Below are 20,245 nucleotides of genomic sequence, written 5' to 3' on the forward strand. Positions count from 1 at the left end.
TAAAATTTCATGTCGCTAACTATGGAATGGAAATATGTCATGGAAATATTAGGGAAATTAGGGGCATCTTAAACCATGGGAGTTTTTATATCTAGATGGAGCTCTTGACTCGAGCTCAATAGAAGAAACAAAAGATTTAATTTGTAGAATGTTGAGACTGATCATCTTACATGCAATTGCACATATAATTGTAATTTTATATGCCATTGCTAGTGCAATGCTCCATACCATCATTTATTACAAAAAGTGTGAAGCTTAAGTGCTTAACTTTCAGGTATTGAGTGTAAGGGAATGCAAAGAAGGGGCAGAGAGAGTAATAACAAAAAATGAAAAAAAAAAAAGCAAATCCCGTAAATCTATTAAGAGAATGATAGATTAATAACAAAAATAAGGAAAATGTATGGAGCAGAACCCTTGTCTTGTTAGTTACAGGAAAAAGAAAAGAGAAGAAAAAATTATGATAGAAGAGAAAGTGTATATGCAGATACGCAGAGAGAGAGAGAGAGAGAGAGAGAGAGAGAGAGCTAAATTGCAATCACTCAAAACCCTTGATTCTGAAATTTATGCTGGTTTTCTATCAACTATTGGGGGAACAGAGCCTAATGTTGAGTGGTTGTAATGATGTTGTTAGTAGTGTATAGAAAAGTATTGTGTTAGGGTTGGTTGTGTGTTTTTTCCTTCTATTTTCAGTTGAAGAGGTGTTATCAATGTTTTTTGTTGTATTTTGAGGGTTTTGGGAGTGTGGCTGGTAGATGGGTTTTCTTCCTGGGTGATGTGCTCATTGCATCTTTCTGCTCTCTTTCTTAATATATTTTCTTTTTGTATTTATTACTAAAAAACCCCCTCAGTTCTTCTATGCTTAAATAGTAAAACCCTAAAATAAAATGCTCATATCTTGTATGTTTTGGGTAAATCAATAATGAGTGTATGCATGTGGCCTTTTTGCCTATTTAGAAAGGAAAAGCACTCCCAAATGCATCCTCAATGATTCCATGGGCATTGAAAGTGTAATCTGGGCTTTGTTTGGGTTTTCAAGATTGTACTTTCAGTCTTGCTAATTGTTTCAGATAAACAACTTTTGTCCTCTTTTTTCAGCAATAAAATTCTCATTGGATCTTGTTAATGTCGACCGTGTAGGGGTAATTTTGTCTTTATGCTTATGTTCAAGTTGCTGATGTGTAAAGTTATGTTAGTTCTTGTATCCCTCACTTAAGTAGGGGCAAAGGTGTCATTTCCCGATTAATAGAAATATAAACAGTTCCGGCCGAATGGAGAGAGACTGATTTTCTCTCTTGTTCGAACTAGACTTTTCTCCCTCTCTATTCTCTTCTCTTCTTCTTCTTTCTCTTCTCCTCTCTTATTTCTACCGTTACCATTCTAACAGAATTCAAAAGTAGGTTGGGTTCTAATATGGTATCAGAGCCTAACTGAGCAAATCGAAACTGCCCAGAATTCTGTTCCTCACGCACCCAGTCTAGGGTTTTCTCTTGTTTTCTTCGCCATCAGTTGGAGATAAGGGAAGGGGCTGAAAAGGAGTGATCGCCCTCTTCCCTTGGTGGTTTCTATTCCTCCAGTCGTGCAGTTCATGGTTGGTTGTTGTGGTTTGTAGGAAACCCTGCCCTAATCGATGAAGAGAAGAAGGCTGATTCATGTGATGCAGTGGGTGTCGAGTATAGTATGATTTTCTGGTGATTAGGTAAAAGGTTTTTCATGCAGTTTTTTTTTTTTTTTTTTGTGAATCAAATGATGTGTGTTTCAGATCATATGGTGGGAATTCAGATTGTAGTGTGTTAGGGTTTATGCAAATTTCAGTGTGATTTGAAGGGGGAGTGATCCTCAAACAGTGTGGTGAGTTTTCAGGTAGTCGTGTGGTGTAGAGAGGGCAGTATTCAGCAATAACAAGTGCTGAGAACAGTGTGGTTCAGTGTGCAGTGTGGTTTAGTGTGCAATGTGCAGAATTCAGCAATAACTGAATTCAGCAATGGGAGACAACAATGACCGTAAAACTAGTGTGATGGTTCTTACTGACTACCTGAATGTTCAGATGACCACTATTAAGCTGAATGGAGAAAATTATGTACCTTGGGCAAAATCAGTAGAAGTTTTTCTTAAGGCAAAGAAGAAAGTGAAACACATAAGGGACGAAAAACCCTCTACTGGCTCTCATGTGTATGACGACTGGGAACAAGAAGATGCACAGATATCACATGGTGGATTGTATTATCTTGACGGTGGTGGAAGTACGACAACAACTCTCCAGTCATCTCTTTCTCCTCTCCAGTGGCACTATCGATTTGGTCATCCTTCGTTGAAAGTTTTGAAGTCTCTTGTTCCTTCGTTGAGTCATCTTTCTGTTTTGGATTGCGAGTCGTGTCAATTGGGGAAACATCATCGTGTTCCCTTTAGTCCTAGGGTTGATAAACGTATGTTGAGTCATTTTTCTTTAGTTCATTCAGATGTTTGGGGTCCTTATAAAGTAATGTCATACAATGGGTATAAATACTTTGTTATTTTTGTTGATGATTATTCAAGGATGACGTGGCTTTATTTAATGAAAGAAAGAAGTGAATTGTTTGTCATTTTCCAAAAACTTATGCTAAAATTTGCAACCAATTTGGTGTTCACATTAAAATTTTTCTTTCCGATAATGGTCGTGAATATTTTTCTACACCATTTCAAGAATATTTGGACCAACATGGCATTATCCATCAAACTTCATGTACCTACACCCCACAACAAAACGGGGTGGTTGAGAGAAAGAATCGTCATCTTTTGGAAACTGCTCGATCCCTCATGCACCACATGAATGTACTCAAACCTTTTTGGAGTGATGTTGTGCTTCTTGCTTCCTGATTAACTGGATGCCCACGTCTATCCTTGATGGTCATTCTCCATTCACCACTTTGTTTCCTACCTTGTCTTTGTTTCCTCTTTCTCCTTGGGTTTTTGCGTGTGTTTGTTTTGTTCATAATCTGGGACCAGGAAGGGACAAGTTAGATGAACGATCCATTAAGTGCATCTTCTTTGGCTATTCCCAAACTCAGAAAGGGTATAAGTGTTATCATCAAGGTTCTCGACGTTTCTTTGTGTGTGTTGATGTTACTTTCTTTGAATTCACTCCGTTTTCTTGGGGTCAGGTGATGTTTCTTCCTCCTCACCACCTCCTCCTCTTCCCCTTCCAGTTGAGGATTCCGTTTCATTTGTTCCAATTGTGACCAAGTCTTTTCTTCCGATGCCACCACCTGTTGAACGACCACCTATTCGTCATGTGTATACACATCGCCAACATGTACTGGCTCCTCCAACTCCATCATCGTCGACAGATCCAACAGTTGTACCCATTACCAGCCCCAACCCTAGTGGTTGAACTTGATCTTCCCATTGCCTTGTGAAAATGTAACACAGTTGTACCCTTCATCTTATTTCTATTTATGTTTCTATCACTCACCTTTTTGCTTCCCATAGCCAGTTTATCTCCTTGTTATCCTCCGTTGTCCCTAAGGATGTCCAGGAAGCTCTTGCCTCTCCAGGGTGGCGTCGTGCAATGGAAGAACTCTCTGCTCTAACTCATAATCATACATGGGACCCCACCAACACTTCCTCCTAGTAAGTAGGTTGTCGATTATAAGTGGGTTTACATTGTTAAGTACTTACCTAATGGTAGTGTAGAGTGGCTGAAAGCTAGACTGGTTGCCAAAGGGTACTCCCAAACCTATGGTATTGACTACACAGAGACCTTATCCCCGGTTGCTAAGATTGGTTCAGTTTGTGTTGTGATATCTCTTGCTGCTATGTATGATTGGCCTCTCTATCAGCTTGATTTCAAGAATGCTTTCTTACATGGTGATCTACTTGAGGAGGTCTATATGGAGCAACCACCGGGGTTTGTTGCTCAAGGAGAGGATGGTAAGGTGTGCCAACTAAAGAAGGCCATTTATGGACTTAAACAGTCTCTTCGAGCATGGTTTGGTAGGTTCAGTGAAGTGGTAAAGAAGTTTGGTATGAAACAGTGCCAAGTTTACCATTCAACCCTCAGTCATGACTCTTAGGCTGGAAAGATCCTATTGGTGGTGTATGTAAATGATATTGTTATTAGCGGGAATGATAAAGTGGGAATCGATAAGTTGAAAACCTTTCTGCAAGAACACTTCCAGACAAAGGACCTTGGTAAACTAAAGTATTTCTTGGGGATGGAAGTAGCAAGGTCTAAGCATGGTATTAACTTGTGTCAAAGGAAATATGTTCTTGATTTATTGGAAGAAACAGGATTGTTAGGTGCTAAACCAGCTGAAACACATATGGAAGCAAACACTAAATTGTGCAGCGATATGGGTGAAGATTTTGAAGACCTTGGCAGGTACCAGCGGCTAGTAGGTAAACTAAACTATTTAACCATTACTCGGCCAGACATTTCATTTGCGGTTAGTGTGATAAGTCATTTCATGCAGAAATCTCGTGTTCCACATTGGGATGCAGTTCTAAGGATTGTGAGGTATTTAAAGGGGGCTCCTGGTCGTGGTCTGATATATAGAAGTGGAGGAAAACTTGAAATAGAAGGATATACTGATGCTGATTGGGCTAGTTCTATATCTGATAGGAGATCCACTACAGGCTATTGTACTTTTCTTGGGGGTAATCTGGTGACATGGAAAAGTAAGAAGTAGACAATTGTGGCAAGAAGCCGTGCAGAGGCAGAATATAGAGCTATGACACATACTACTTATGAATTAGTGTGGCTAAGGAACCTTCTACAGGAGATGAGATGCACTGTTGACACTCCAATGAAGCTCTACTGTGACAATTAGGCTGCAGTCAATATCTCTTCTAATCTGGTGTTTCATGAGAGAAACAAGCACATAGAGGTTGATTGTCACTTTGTAAGAGAGAAGGTGCTGAGTGGAGTGATAGATACTGCATATGTTAACACAGGAAATCAATGGGCAGACTTGCTTACCAAAGGGTTGAGTCGGGGAAGAGTGGACTATATATGTAACAAGCTAGGACTATATGATATATAATCACCAGCTTGAGGGAGGAGTGTTAATGTCAACTTTGTAGGGGTAATTTTGTCTTTATGCTTATGTTTAAGTTGCTGATGTGTAAAGTTATGTTAGTTCTTGTGTCCCTCACTTAAGTAGGGGCAAAGGTGTCATTTCCTGATTAATAGAAATATAAAACAGTTCTGGCCGAATGGAGAGACATTGATTTTCTCTCTTGTTCAAACCAGACTTTTCTCCCTCTCTATTCTCTTCTCTTCTTCTTTCTTCTCTTCTCTTTCTCTTATTTCTACTGTTACCATTTTAGCAGAATTCAAAGGCAGGTTGGATTCTAATAGATCTGATACTGATCAAAAACAAGCCTGTGCATGTGCACGGTGCACCATCTGCGAACTCATCATAGTGGATAGCTAAATTCAGACATTTATTGTTTTATATCCTGAAAATTCATTGGTTACAGAAAAATGATGGTAAAGACCTTTTTACTTGTTAAATCATTTTCTTGTGAATTTTATGTCTAGCTCTGAGAAGGAAATAATAAATAGAGCCAAAAATTTCAATGTGAATGTTTTCCAATAATTTCAATGTGATCCATTAACCTGGCATCAGATGTCACACTTGGGGTTCCTCGCATCAAGGAAATAATAAATGGAGCCAAAAATATCAGTACACCCATTATCACTGCAACACTTGAGTGTGATGACAATGTGAAATCTGCGAGAATAGTAAAAGGCTGTATTGAGAAGACGGTATTGGGGGAGGTATGCATTTCATCTTTTGAAGAAGACGGTATTGCATGCTTTTTTTTTTTTTTTACTTTGTACAATTGAATATTATGGAAAGATGATAGGAGAAGCATGGAATTATACTATTAAGTCCTAATACTGTAAGATTATTTTAATGGATGTCAAATACTTGAGTTTTTTTTTTCAGCAAGTATAATATTCATACCTTATAGAAGAGGGATGACAAAGGAATAGAAGCAAGTAACAAATTCCCAGAAACATCAAAAAACAAGGCTAGCATCACTTAGCTATGCCAAGTCTTAATTAAATTCCCAGAACATACAAGTTACAAAGCCCAAATCCCATTAACAATCAACAGAGATAAAAAGATAAACAGCCAACAGGCAAGTCTCCCAGGAAAAATAATGATAATAATAACCAGAAAAAGTACATGAATATTGCATCACCAAAGCCAAAAACCTATCTATAAAAGAAAAGTAAAAGCAGAGCACAGAAGAAAGGAGAAGGTGCTCTCAAGCCACCTCATGACCTTTTTCTTCTTTCGCTGACTCTGCCCCCTTTTCGAATGCTGTTGCCTTTATTAACTGGAAGGCTATCACCTTCCCCTGAATTTGATACTCTATTGAACCAAGGCCACCTAAAAGAAATTCTTTTCCAGACATTGTTTTACCCAGTTTACTAGCATTTGTCCTTGTTAACTCTTTGATCTCCCATTTGAATCTTTCAGTTTTCTAAAGCCAAAATAGTAACTGCAGTTAGAAGTATGGATTTAAATCTTGTTGAACTGTCACTGATAAAAATAGAGGATTAAATTATGTCGGAGCCTTTCTATATTTTCCTGTCATGTGTCATAAGTATTTCACACACATTGCTGTAAATATTACTTTTTTATCTAGGTAAACCTCCAACTGAGAAACACAAAAGAACAAATTGATTGGAAGAGATTGAAAAATCTAAAAGTTTGATATTTTAATAAGAATCTAAGTTTGAAATATCAATGCAAGAATAGCAGTCCTTAATATGATTGTTCGATTATATTGTACTGGTTAATAAACTTTTAGTATATTTCTTGGCAGAACATTTTGTATCGTCTATCATGTGGAATCAATTATTAAAACACAAAGAGGGGGAGTGCAAAAAAAAAGTACTATGAAGGTATTGAGTGGCATTATTGGAAAATTTTAGGGAATTAATGCATGGCATAAGTGGTGCAAAAATGTTTGAGGAGAAGATCAGAATATACTTGAACATGGCATAATGGCATTCTTTGTATGTGGAAAAAAAAGGTGGTGTTGCTTGCCATGGTTACGAATACACCTGGACTTGCAGCCACAGGAAGCTGGATTATCTGCCAATTTCCTCCTTGCATCCCCTTAGAAGGCCATCAGGTTTTTACCAGTTTTTTTTTCTCATTTCATCAGGTATGATGTGTCCTCTGGGGGGAAGATCAGACTGTGTGAGGATGTGTCGTGGACTTGCAGCCGTTGGACAGGAAGCCGGATTATCTGCCAAAGTCCCCCTTAGAAGGCCATCAGGTTTTTACCAGTTTTTTTTTTTCTCATTTCATCAGGTATGATGTCCTCTGAGGGGAAGATCAGACTGTGTGAGGATGTGTCGTGGGGTCATACCCTTTTGATGACTAGATTCTCAAACCTCTACTTGCTTACAAAAATAAACTATAAGCCATTGTGTGTCCTTTGCTAATCGTTTGATTAATTGAAATTTTGGATTTAGAAAGAGATAGTGAAGTGTCTACTGTCTTTGATATTACAAATTGTATGGAAGGATTTTTTCTTAATCTTATTATGGGGATAAAATAATTTGAGTTCTGGACCCCATCACTTGTGCCTCAGTCTTCCATAAGTTGTCTGCATCCCCAAAATCATGCTTGGTTTTTCCTATGGAGGCAGTATCCATGGGCTGGGTTCCACCTAAAATAAAGGCATTCTATTGGAAGGATTTTCTCAAACTTGACGAGGAGAGCAGATGAAAGGAATATTGGTAAAGGCTTTAGGGTGGGTAGACAAAATCAATTAGTGTTCCACTTGCAGTTTGCTGATGACAGTAATTTTGGGGGAATATACAGGCCCACAGGATCTAACTAGTCTTAAGAGAATTCAGGGACTGGTGGAGAGAGTTACAGGTTTAAAAGTTAATTTAGCCAATTGTGGTTTGGTGAGTCTTAATATGGAAGATTTGGAAGAGTGTGCAGCTTGATTGGATTGTAAAATTAAGCCTTGGGCCATTAAGCATTTGGGGTTGCCACTGGGTGGTAATCCTAGGGAGAGCATTTGGGGCTGCCATTAAGCCTTAGGCCATTAAGCATTTTGTAAAATTAAGCCTTGGGCCTGTGTACTTCCTCTCACTGTTTAAGGCCCCTATGAAGGCTTTGAAAAGGTTAGAGAACATTATTAGAGACTTTCTGTGGGATTCAAATAATGGGAAGAAGGATCATCTAATGACTGAGTCCCAGCCATAAGTGTGCTGTGCATAAATGCTTTGGAGATTTCCTTTAGAATCTGATTCTTTGTGGCATTTAGTCATAAAAAGCATTTATGCACAGCACACTAATGGTTGGGACTCATCACAGCTAAAAACTCCTTGGAAAACTATTTTGTCTTTGCTTCCTACCTTCCTGCAACTATAAGGAATGACCCAATTTCTGGTAACTAGGTGAAGTTTTCGAAGGATTTATGGTGGGGGGTCCACTTTAAGCCAAGCTTTCCCTAGAATTTATAACCTTTCTACCTTAAAAAATAAGCCTGTGTCTGACTTAGTTACCACCAATGGTAGTGAACCTTGGGCTAAGGAAAGATTTAAGAGAGTCAGCACCTTTTACCCAAACCCCATTTCAGATTCTGCCCTGTGTAGCTCTTTGGCATGGTCCCATTCCTCAGAAAGTAAAATTCTTCTGTTGGGAAGCTGCAAATCAAGTTACTCTTGTGAAAAACATCAAAAGAAGTGGACAAACTGGTGCCTCTTTCCCCATGTCTACATTTTGTGCATAGAAAATGGGGAAGAAACTAACCATCTTCTGGTAACTGTAAGTATGCAGCCAAGATTTGGAACCACTTGTTCTCATTGGCAAGAAGTACTTATGGGCTTGTTTGCCTCAAATTTATGGCCTTGCAATACAAAAAGGAAGAAGATTCTTTAGCAGTGTACTAGGCTGCAGCACTTTGGGGTATATGGAATGAAAGAATTACCACAATTTTTGAAGACAAAAAGATGGAGACTAATCTGTTCTATTTCTTACTACTTGTACCCATGTTATTTTTGGTCTACCCCTAGCCCTTTTAGTCCCTTCAATTTGTAATGAATCACTTCTAACTAGTGCTGTTGATGCTCTTCTATGCATGTGACCAAACCATCTTAATCTACTTTTTTCTCATTTTATCACCTATTGGGGCTACTCCTATGTTCCTATGACTTCCTTCATGTATCATTTCTAGCTTTTCCTCCCATCTATCTTAGCATTCACATTTTTGCCTTACAAACTGCTTTATAGATTTTTCCTTTTAGTCTAAGTGTTATTTGCCTATCAAATAACAGTCTAGATGCACCCTCCATTTTCTTGAACTAAGGTACCAGAAATTCAATTGAGTTACCTCTTGGTCTCCAATCCTATGTGTTTCTTAATCTACACTCCTTTTAGTACTAAATTTACAGGACATATACTCTGTTTTAGTCCTACTTATTTTAAAACCTCTTTTTTCTTTTTTCTAAGGCAATTGTCCATTAGATAAATTTTGCATTTATCCTTCATCAGTTTCATCAATTAAAACAGTGTATACCATGGAACTTCCTCTTGAATATGTTTAGTCAATTCATCTATGATCAGTGCAAATAGATAATCTGAAGTCTTTCCCATTGGTATTCTAATATTGGTTGTTGCCCCTCAAACATATCTTTAATTAGGTCTATATACCTATTTTGAACCCCTTTCCTTTCCAAGGCCCACCATATTATCTTTCTAGGAACTCTATCATATGCCTTCCTAGATCAATGAACACCATATGAAGATCTTTCCTCTTCTCTCTTGTAGAGAACACTGATGTGGACCCCACTGCTGTGGTCCCCACTGTGTTCGTATGGCAGCAGCATATTTTTGTTAGTTATGTCAGTGTTAGTTGGTAGTTATTTCAGTTTGTTATTACAGCTTGTTATTTCAGCTTTATTATTAGTTTATTTGCCATGTAAGCAATAAGGGCAATTCAGCCCTTCTACAATTAGTCAACATATATAAATATTAAGAGTGGATCGGCAGATAAACAGATCAACCCTCTCTCTTTTCAAAATCTCTTTGTGTGCTTCTTCTCTTTTCTCCCTCTCTTCTTCTTGATCGACTACTTGGTATCAGAGCCGACTTAGGAGTTCTTATGTTAGTCTAATTAGATTGACTACACGGGAATCTCCTAGGTTTAGAAGTTTTTCAACAAAGGACGATTGGCTTATTCTTGGAGGTTACTGGTAGTGTGCGGCTGCTACTAAGAAGATTGTAGAAGGCTGGGAGAGTTCCAGTAGTCAGGAAGAATCAGAAAAGGCTTCGGATCCTCAAGATTAGGGTTTTGCATCATACAGAAGGTGGCGGCCAAATATTTTCTTTCATAAAGTAAGTTTTTTTTCTTGAGAATAACCTTGGAAAAAATCATCTTGGTCTATTTTGAGAGGTGCGGCTGGAAAATCTGTGTTTTTTCCTTTAGGATTTTGAGAGAAAACCCTAAACTTCAGAACTGTTGTTGGTTTCAAATCAGATTTTGAACTGGTTTCATACAGAATTCTGTTCTTTGTTCTTTGGAAGACCTAGGCCGGTTGTTATCAGTTGTTTGGGTGTTGTTTTCTATTATAGTAGTTTAAAAGGTTTTTTATTATTAATTCTTGACCAAGAATGGAGTTCAAGAATCAGGGGGAAGGTGTTTTTGGGACTAGCAATTCTGGTAACATGTCTGAGAATGCCTTTCAGGTTTCAACTGTGAAGTTTGATGGATCAAACTACTTAGAATGGACTCAATCGGCCATGATGGCCACTGGGGGGTTAGAGGAAAACTCAGCTACTTGTTGGGAGATGTGAAAGAACCAACTAAGGAGGACCAAACTTATACCAAATGGGTTCAGGAGAACTATTTGGTTATGACATGGTTGTGCAACTCTGTGCAACCACATATCAGCCGGAAATATTTGTGGGCAAAAACAGCCAAGGAAATCTGGGATGTCATGAAAGAGACTTACTCCCAACCCCTTATGAATTGAAGTGTGAGGTTAACAACCTTAAGCAAGGAGAGAAACTAGTCTCGGTTTACTTCTCTACCTTGAAATCTCTGTGGCATGAAATTGACCACCTAGAAACACTTGAGTGGGAAAGTCAGAAGGATGCACAGACTCATAGAAAGCAAGTTGAAACTAATAGGGCTTTTGAATTCCTAGTTGGTCTGAATCCTGACTATGATATTGTGAGACAGCAAATACTAACAAGGGACAGTGTGACCTTATCTCAAGCCTACTCCTTAGTGCATAGTGAAGAGACTAGGAAAAAGGTTATGATGCAGCATCATCCCTTCCCACCAGCCTTGGTAGCAGTTAAACCTAAGTTTGGGGGTGATATGGAGAGGGATATAAAGAAGGAAGATAAGCGGGATCTAGTGTGTGAACATTGCAAGAAACCTAAGCATACTAAAGACACATGTTGGAAGTTGCACCCTCATCTAGTTCCAACAAAACTGAGGAACAAAAGGGGTAATGCTCATATGGTTGTTAATCCCGATTTTGCATCCTCATCAGGCACAAAAGGCATGCCTCTAGACACCCTATCTGTTGTCCGGACTCAATTTACCTTTCTATACCCCGATAAAGAATTGTTTATTGTTCCCCTTAAAACCTTTGGTTGCACTTGCTTTGTTCAGATTCTTAGACCTCATCATTCCAAATTTGATCCTAAGGCTTCCAAATGTATTTTTCTCGGTTATGCACAAACTCAAAAGGGTTATTGCTGCTATGAACCTACTTCATGGAGGAGATTTGTCTCGATGGGTGTTACTTCTTTGAGGAGGTACCCTATTACCCTAGGGTTTCTCCTCAGGGGGAGGGTAGTGAGAGTGGGAGTGAGAGTGGGGTTAACTCATCAGAAGTTCCTTTACCAGTTCCATTGAGTGATGAGGGATGTAATGGGGAGGGTTGTCAGAGGTGTCAGGATTTGAGAGTCTATCACAGGCGGTGGAAGCAGGTTGATTTCGATCATCAGCAGTCCAAGACAACCCTAGTTCCTTTTGCGGATCCAGATCCAGGTACCATAGTCCCTTTATCAGATCCAGGTCCCACTGAGATACCTTCAACTGTTGCTACTTTACCTCCTTTGGATGACCTTGACCTCCCCATTGCAGTTCGTAAAGGCAAACGGCGTTGCACCACATCCACAGCTCATTGCATTTCCCAGTTCCTGTCCCATGATTGCCTGCCCCCATCTTACAGGTCCTTTCTCACATCCATTGCTGATATTCCTATTCCCAGAACAATGTAGGAAGCCTTGTCAGTTCTTGAGTGGAAAGATGCAATGGAGGTTGAAATGGATGCTCTTCTAAGGAATAATACTTGGGAGCTAGTTGACCAACCTAAAGGAAAGAAACTGGTTGGATGTAGATCGGTATTTACTGTGAAACATAATGCTAATGGTTCCATTGAAAGGTATAAGGCTCGGTTAGTTGCAAAGGGATTTACTCAGACTTATGGTATAGACTACTTGGAGACTTTTGCTCCAGTAGCAAAGATGACCACTATTAGAGTTTTGTTATCCCTTGCAGCCAGTTACTCTAGGCCCCTGTTCCAGATGGATGTTAAAAATGCCTTCCCCAATGGAGACTTACAGGAAGAAGTCTACATGTAGTTACCTCCTAGATTTTATGATGTAGAGATAGGAAAGAAGGTTTGTTGGTTGAATAAAGCCTTGTATGAACTAAAGCAGTCCCCTAGAGCTTGGTTTGATAGATTCAGACAAGCCCTTGAAAAATTCAGCTATGTATAGGCCCAATCTGACCATACATTGTTCAATAAAAGAGTGGACTCTTCCTTGACTTTGCTTGCTGTATATGTGGATGATATTGTAGTGACAGGGAATGATAACAGTGAGATTGAGTCTCTTAAACAACTCCTTCATCAAGAGTTTGAGGTGAAAGATCTGGGAGAGCTACGATACTTCTTGGGTATTGAGGTAGCTAGATCTAAACATAGGATTTTTATTTCTTAAAGGAAGTATGTTCTAGATCTATTGGAAGAAACTGGAAGGTTGGGTGTTAAGTCTGTAGATACACCTATTGAACATAATCACAAGATCAGTGCGAAGGGTGGAGAGCCACTTGAAGACAAAGCTATGTTCCAACGGTTAGTTGGAAAACTCCTCTATTTTTTCTCACATGACCGGACATCAGTGAGACAAAGAAATTTCTTCTCTTCTGAAATTTCTTCTTTCTTTTTCTTTCGAATTCAAGACTGATTGTAGTCTTGATCGACTACTTCTCTCAACTTTTCTATCAATCATCTTAAAAGAAATACAGCTTCCAAAATCGATCTCTCTTGCATAAAGCAAAATTGCTTCTCTAGTACACTTATTTCAAGTCATAATCTTTGTTCAATTATTCTCTCCCAAAGTTTCATAGTGTGGTTTATGAATTTAATCCCCCGATAATTATTACAACTTTGTATATCACCTTCTTAAATATAGGCACCATACTGTTGTTTCTCTGGTCATCAAACATCTTCTTTTCTTTGGCTATCTTATTAAGGCTGCATTTGGTATTCCTTATTTTAAGGACTTATCTTTTTTTTGTTATTAAAACTTCAGTGTGAATAGGAGCATTTTAACTACAAAAAGGAGATAAGTCCTTAAAATAAGCAATGCCAAATGCAGCCTAAATAGCTTAGTTAGCAATAACAAGCTTACTTCTCCCATACCTTTCCACATTTCTATTGGAATCTCATTGGGTCCTAATGCCTTTCTATTCATAGTATTCAGTGCCTCTTTTACTTCAATAAGCCTAACTCTACAAAGGTACATGTTATTTCTAAGACTAATAGTATTGCTAGATTCTCCTCCATTAGCACCCATGGTCCTGGGAACAATTTAAACAGCTTGTTCAACTGGTGGTGGTGGCCCTTGTACTCTTTATGTGTTTTTAGTTAATGGTTCTGTTATTTATCATAAAAAAAAAAAAAAAGTCCATTGGAAGGATTTCCATATGAAGTTCAATACTTTTAAGGTAACCTAAAAGAGAACCAACTGGTGCCTATCACCTTATATGTGTTTCTTGTGTAATGCAAATGGTAGGACTACTTGTTACCTAGTCTCCTACCCTCTTGTCTCTAGTAATTCAAAGTTCTCTCTGTTTAGTTGTAGGTGGGTTTCCCTAAGTGATGCATAAAGCCTATTTTATGATGTTTTCTTCTCTTTCAGAAAGATAAGATGGAAGGTCTTAAGGAGGTGCACAAGAGTAGAAATTTTGTGGATGGTGTGGGGAGGAAAATGCTAGATTCTTGAGGAAGAGACTGACACCAAGGAAGAAATTGAGCTTATCATGATTAGAGTGATAGGTTGGGTGAAAAAAACTGAGAATTATTCAATCCATTTTCCATTAATGACACAGCCGGGGCATTGCAAGGGGTGGTGCCATCTTAATCTACAAAAGGAAGGAGGTTGATTCATTGGACACCTCCAGATTAGAATTTCATAAATCTAAATTGCGATGGATACAGTAGGGGCAATCCATTAGAAATTAGGATTGGTTGGGTGCTAAGAAACCACTCGGGGAACATGATGGCACTCTATTCAGGACCAATTAGGTATGGAGATTTCTTTTTACCAATACTCCAAGGGCCGTTGTTGGGGAAAACCATAAACTACAAGAACATAGTATTGGAAGGGGATTCAAGAACTATGATAAAGTGTTTAAAATAGAAAGTTGGGCACATGCCAGTATCAATATAATAATGTAAGAGGTAAGATGTGTCATTAGAGAGTTCAGAACATTAACCAAGTAGATTGAGAGATCAGCATACAGTGTGGCAGATGTAATAGTGATCAGCCTCTCTAGAAAACCTGGATATTGACTGATTTTTTTCTATGCAGGTTGCCAAAAGTATAAAGATTGTGATGACACAAAGACAAGCATCAATAGTGATCAGTTTGGATATGGCTAGGATTGAAGCTGCACAATTAAAGATTTCTGCTGATAGCGTAAAAGAATCAATTTTAAAGCATCTGAATCCAAAATTCAAACCAAAGGTAAGGAATTACTATTGTGATCATTCACCTCTTATATTTTCCTTTTCTATTGTCATATTTTGAGCATTTTGTGCACTTGTTAATTTTATTACAGATTGTGGTTGACAAGGGGTACAAGTTAATAGTTATACCTACAGAAAGTGATAGAAGCAAGTTACACTTTGAACTGCACAATCTTAAAGGTGTGCTCCCACAGGTCATTGTAAAGGTGAGATTACAATGCTATCTACTTCTGTAAGTTATTGGCATTATGATCTAAAACAAGGTCATCCTGCAAAAGAGTTTCCAACCATGTGATTGAACCTCTTACAAGTCCAAATTTGATACATTTGTTCTCTTTTGTCTTTTTACCACAGGGCATATCTACTGTCCAACGTGCAGTGATTAACAAAAGCAAAGATGGAAAGTACAACTTACTTGTAGAAGGGTAAGTTGGTTAAATCGACATTCTAATAATTTATATTGTTGATGGATATGCTTGGTCTTGAATATTGGAACTTTTAAATTTTAAGATCATATCTACTGCTTTATAACATAAAATAGGGTTCTTTTGTATATTTGTATAGTGCAAACAGATTACCTACTGATTGATCGGGTTTGTTCTTTTTGTTTCTAAAGCCTTCTTCTACATCATCTCATGTATATCCCCTCCCCCCCTTTTGAGTAATGAAAGTTTCCAGTTTCCATTCTCTTAAAAAAAATTATTGCCAGAAAAAGTTTGGATCTTATTGCATATATAGTTTTATTGAGCCAGATTTTATTACCTTTGTACTTTTATAGAGTGAAGATGCAAAGTCTATTTGGAGGAAGAAAATTTATAGTAGAATTTGATACATGTACCTAAGTAAAAGATTGTTCACCAATGCTCTCTTTATAGGAAACCCATATAGAGTAACCAGAGATTATAAACCAGCAACTTAGAAATCAGTTTTCATGAGGGAAAAACACCCAAAAATACTGCAGATTGAGTAACAGTCCAGAAAAGGAAAGTTCAGGATAGAAACCTGGAAGATGAAGTCAGAAACCCTACAGGGAATGGTTCAAACACCAAACCAGAAGTGTAGAAAGGAAGAAATGATCAGGACAACACCAAATCTAAGGTTTCACAGAAGTCTGAATGAGCAGAAGTGAGGTCTGAATCGAAGTACAGATCTGCCACCACGTTCTTGCACAGAAAAATAACAAAAGACTGATCAGAACAGTCCCTAAAAGGAAGCTGTTATCTCCAAACAACAGGATAAAGAATCAGCCTTCTATTGTCCTTCAAAAGAAGCAATCAACAGTGGGAAAGAAGTCCTTCAGCAGATCAAAAATTGAATTGGCTAGGATACCATGTTAGAGTCAGTTCAAAAGAGACAAGTGAATCTGAAAAGGGTGTGGTGAACTTGCCACATGCCCAGAATGATATGTATTATATATCATAGGATTACATAAAGGAGAATGGACCATTACTCTTCTCAAATACAAAAGAAAAAACTGTAAACAAAGAATGAATAAATGATTCTGTACATAAGTTACAAGGAGTCAGCCCATAGTATCTCTACAGTACCTTCTCTGCTAGAATTTGAGAAATTCCTTGAGAATAAAAAGGAAAAAAAATGCTGTCAATAATAGAAATGGCTGGTCCTAATAGAAACAGTTTGTTTTTATGATGGTCAGTTTCCTTGTATAAATGCAGGAACATATTTTCTAGCAATAAAAAATGAGCAAATTCTTGTTACTTTCGAAATGAAGGAATAGGAAAAGAAAAGGATGGACATGGTGACAAACTAAATCAGCATGGATTGGAAACATGATAAGATATAGGGATCATTCTTCTATTATTCTCTTGACTAGAAATTAGTACTCCTGCTCATATCAGAAAATGTGAATGATTACCTAACAGAAAATGCCAATTGTTTAATCAGAAAAAAGGTGGCATATAATATGAATTTGTGGATGGCAAATGCAATCCTTACCCCTTCTATTTGTTTATGAATCTAAATGCATACACTGCTTAATTTCAGTACATATCTTCTGGGAGTCATGGGAACTCCAGGAGTAGATGGGTGTAAAACGACGAGTAATCATATCATAGAAGTTCAAGGTACACTTGGTATTGAAGCTGCTAGAAGATGCATCATAGATGAAATACAGTACACCATGGGAAAGCATGGAATGGACATAGACATACGCCATATGATGCTCTTAGCAGATTTAATGACATACAAGGTGAGCTACATTTTTTGAGTTGTATTGCATGAATTGGTACTCCAACCTCTAACCCCAGCAGGTTTAACTTTATAGTATGTAAATATGTATTGATGGGATTGATGTTGTATATATTTTTCTGGATTTTTGTTCTTAACAGGGTGAAGTGCTAGGAATCACGAGAACTGGCATCCAAAAGATGAAAGAAAGTGTGTTGATGTTAGCATCATTTGAGAAAACAGCAGATCATCTTTTCAATGCTTCAGTAAATGGGAGGGATGACAAGATTGAGGGAGTAAGTGAATGCATCATCCTGGGCATTCCAATGCAGATAGGCACAGGAATACTTAAAGTTATTCAAAGGTATATGGGCAATACATCTCATCTCAATATTTATTTGGAAAAATAAAGTGCTTATCCCAATGTTTTCTAGTTATGATTTCCCAATCTACTGGTATAGATGCTTATCATTCTACATCATGGATTAATAAGAATATGAATGTGCATCACTACATGCTGGAACCAGTGTTTTAAAACCCAGCTTGGAGGTACAGCAATTCAACCATTATGGTCAATAGCTCAAACTTTGATTTCATCAATATAAAATTTTCAGAAAATATAAAGCAATATAAAATCCTGATAACATGTTCAATAGCTAATGGATCAATGGTTCATATGCCCAGTAAATAGGTTTCATCAGGTTAGAGGTTGATCTGAATTGGGATTGTAACCAGATCACCAGTCTGACTGATCAGGTCAACGACAGTTAAAACACTGGGGCAAACTTGAAAATGGAAGTTATGATAAGAAATTGAAAAGAAAATAAAATTTTAACTAATAATCATAATGCAAATAATTGTATCCATACACTTCCCTTGCTGTGATAATTGAAGATAATTTAGAATACTTCAAACAACGTCAATGTTCAGTTTTCTTAGAAATAGGAGGAAGTTAAACAGACCAAGGAATCCCCCAACTTCATATAAAGGTCAACCCTTATGTTAAGAATTAAAAAATAAAATAAATAAGTTCCTGTATGGAGCTAGCCCAAGCAATGTCCAACTTCATAAAGATCAACCTTGCATTTTTTGCAGAGCAGCTGCCTATAAAAAGTATAACCTAAATCTAGGTTAATGACTAGGTAGTTTACCTGGTAGGAAAATAACGATGTAGATGATCAAGCTCATCCATTTATGCTTCCCAGTAGCCAGCATTAACACACATCATTGATGCATAAGAGACACTATCGATATCATGATAGATATCCAAAAAACAAAATATCTTGGACAACTACAACCTATCCTCTCTGATCAAACACTATCTCTCATACCTTTTGATAATGCTTCATATTTTCATATAGTTTCCATGGTATGTAATTCCAAGTCATCTTTATTTTCCTGTAGACAAGTAAATAGTTCCTATTAGCCTGGACTCTCTACTTTGAACAGTGTGCATTTACTTTACAACAGAAAATAAGGCAAAATTAGATCTTTCTATTTAAGTAATCATATGTTTATATTTATTCATCTTTGGGAATGCATATGAAGCACAAGCACTCATTTAGAAGACTAATTTTTGTAATTTCTTTTATATACATTTTTTGTGTTTTTCCAAAGATTGTCTAGAAATGTGTCCTAACAACTGTACTTTCCTATAAGCAGATACCCTCAAGTTCCACAATTGAGTTATAAGCCAGATCCAATTATTTCTTGAGAAAAATTGTTGGCATTATCAATGCTTTAAAGCTAGAATTTGGGAATGAGTCTAGTCTCTTGTGACCATATGTCAAGCAGAGCAAGAGCACAGAGCTTAACTGAGTTCAAACTAGACTTGTATCCTATAGTCACAGGAGATGATCGCATATGAGAGAAAGCGGAGAAAAGAAAAAATATGTTTTTGGTGCTTATCAAAAGAAAAAGGAAAGCATTTTTGGGGGTTCCCACCGTCTGAAACACAATCCAAAAATCAGAACCCCCTCCCAGAAGAGAGAGAAAGAGGAGGGGGAGGGGGGGAATAGCATGAAGCAACTTCGTAGCCAAACAAAAAATGAAGGGAATGTATAGTTAATCCATGATTCATCTTAGGGAAGCATGTACTGAATGATACTGAACAGTTAAGCAACTATAGCCAAACAAAAAAGTTTTTTTTTTCTCCAGCAGGTTGCAGTTTGGTCAATGTGAGAATGTTAATAGACTGATTATTCTCAAGCATTTTGGAACTGTTGCATGTTTTCACGTATATATGTTTCTCTGGAATTTAATAAAACAACCATCCTTCCAACCTAAGAAACATTAAAAAAACTATTGTATTGTTAAATGTTAATAGTGGAAACATTACAATGTTAAGGATGGATTAATTAATCGGCAGAAATATTGTGAATAACAGACAGATGCTTAACAAACTAGGGGGTCTTACTTGGGCAGGTCCAATCTGAGCAGAGACCGATTCAGACCAGGGCTGAGCTCAGATTTTCAATCCTTGTGATTGGTTTGGGCCCAAAAGCTTAGGCCTTTTTTTAAGGTTGAGCCTAGGCCTAGCCCCTTTGGTAGCCCAAGCCCAGTCCAAGCTTTTCCCTGAACACTTACATAGACACATGTTTGCATACATACATGCAAAGATACATAAACGTGGTCTGATTGAGCCCAACCTGAATGCATCAAACTTCTTGTGGGCTGGGCCCAGGTTGGACAGATTGGACTTCACCTTGTTCTCTGTCCAGGCTTGGGACCAATTCTTAGGGTTGTCGGGCTGGGTTGAACTTAAAGCGTGACTCAGCCCGGCTGATTTGCATCCCTATAACAGACTCCTCATCAGCAGTTCTCATCCATCTATTTCTTGTTGAAACCAAGACATTGGAGGGGAATCTCCAGACCTCCAACCTACACACTTAACCAAACAGCAGGTAAGTAAGAACAGGAGCCAAAAAGATGATGTGCTGTTTTATTAAATTGACACCCTAAAACACAATTGTATTCCAATCATGATAGGAGGATAAAATTTTAACTTCCAACACGCATCTATACCGGTATACCGATTTCGAGTCA

At 37.8% G+C, this 20,245-nt stretch overlaps 1 protein-coding gene across 1 annotated transcript in view; it reads left to right on the top strand.

The window, feature by feature from the left end:
* Positions 1–19,439, top strand: part of NRPC1 (nuclear RNA polymerase C1) — a 95,009-nt gene extending 75,570 nt beyond the window's left edge. The window contains exons 22-28 of the mRNA XM_088972286.1: positions 5,607–5,758; positions 14,856–15,011; positions 15,106–15,219; positions 15,368–15,438; positions 17,018–17,222; positions 17,362–17,564; positions 18,863–19,439. Coding sequence (XP_088828412.1) covers positions 5,607–5,758; positions 14,856–15,011; positions 15,106–15,219; positions 15,368–15,438; positions 17,018–17,222; positions 17,362–17,564; positions 18,863–18,914 — 953 coding nt within the window. The 3' untranslated portion in view covers positions 18,915–19,439. The remainder of the gene's footprint in view (positions 1–5,606; positions 5,759–14,855; positions 15,012–15,105; positions 15,220–15,367; positions 15,439–17,017; positions 17,223–17,361; positions 17,565–18,862) is intronic.
* The last annotated feature ends 806 nt before the right edge of the window (positions 19,440–20,245 follow it).

The sequence above is a fragment of the Nelumbo lutea genome, chromosome 2, assembly GCF_056320005.1.
Source record: "Nelumbo lutea isolate HS-2025 chromosome 2, American lotus-T2T, whole genome shotgun sequence".
Taxonomy (NCBI): domain Eukaryota; kingdom Viridiplantae; phylum Streptophyta; class Magnoliopsida; order Proteales; family Nelumbonaceae; genus Nelumbo; species Nelumbo lutea.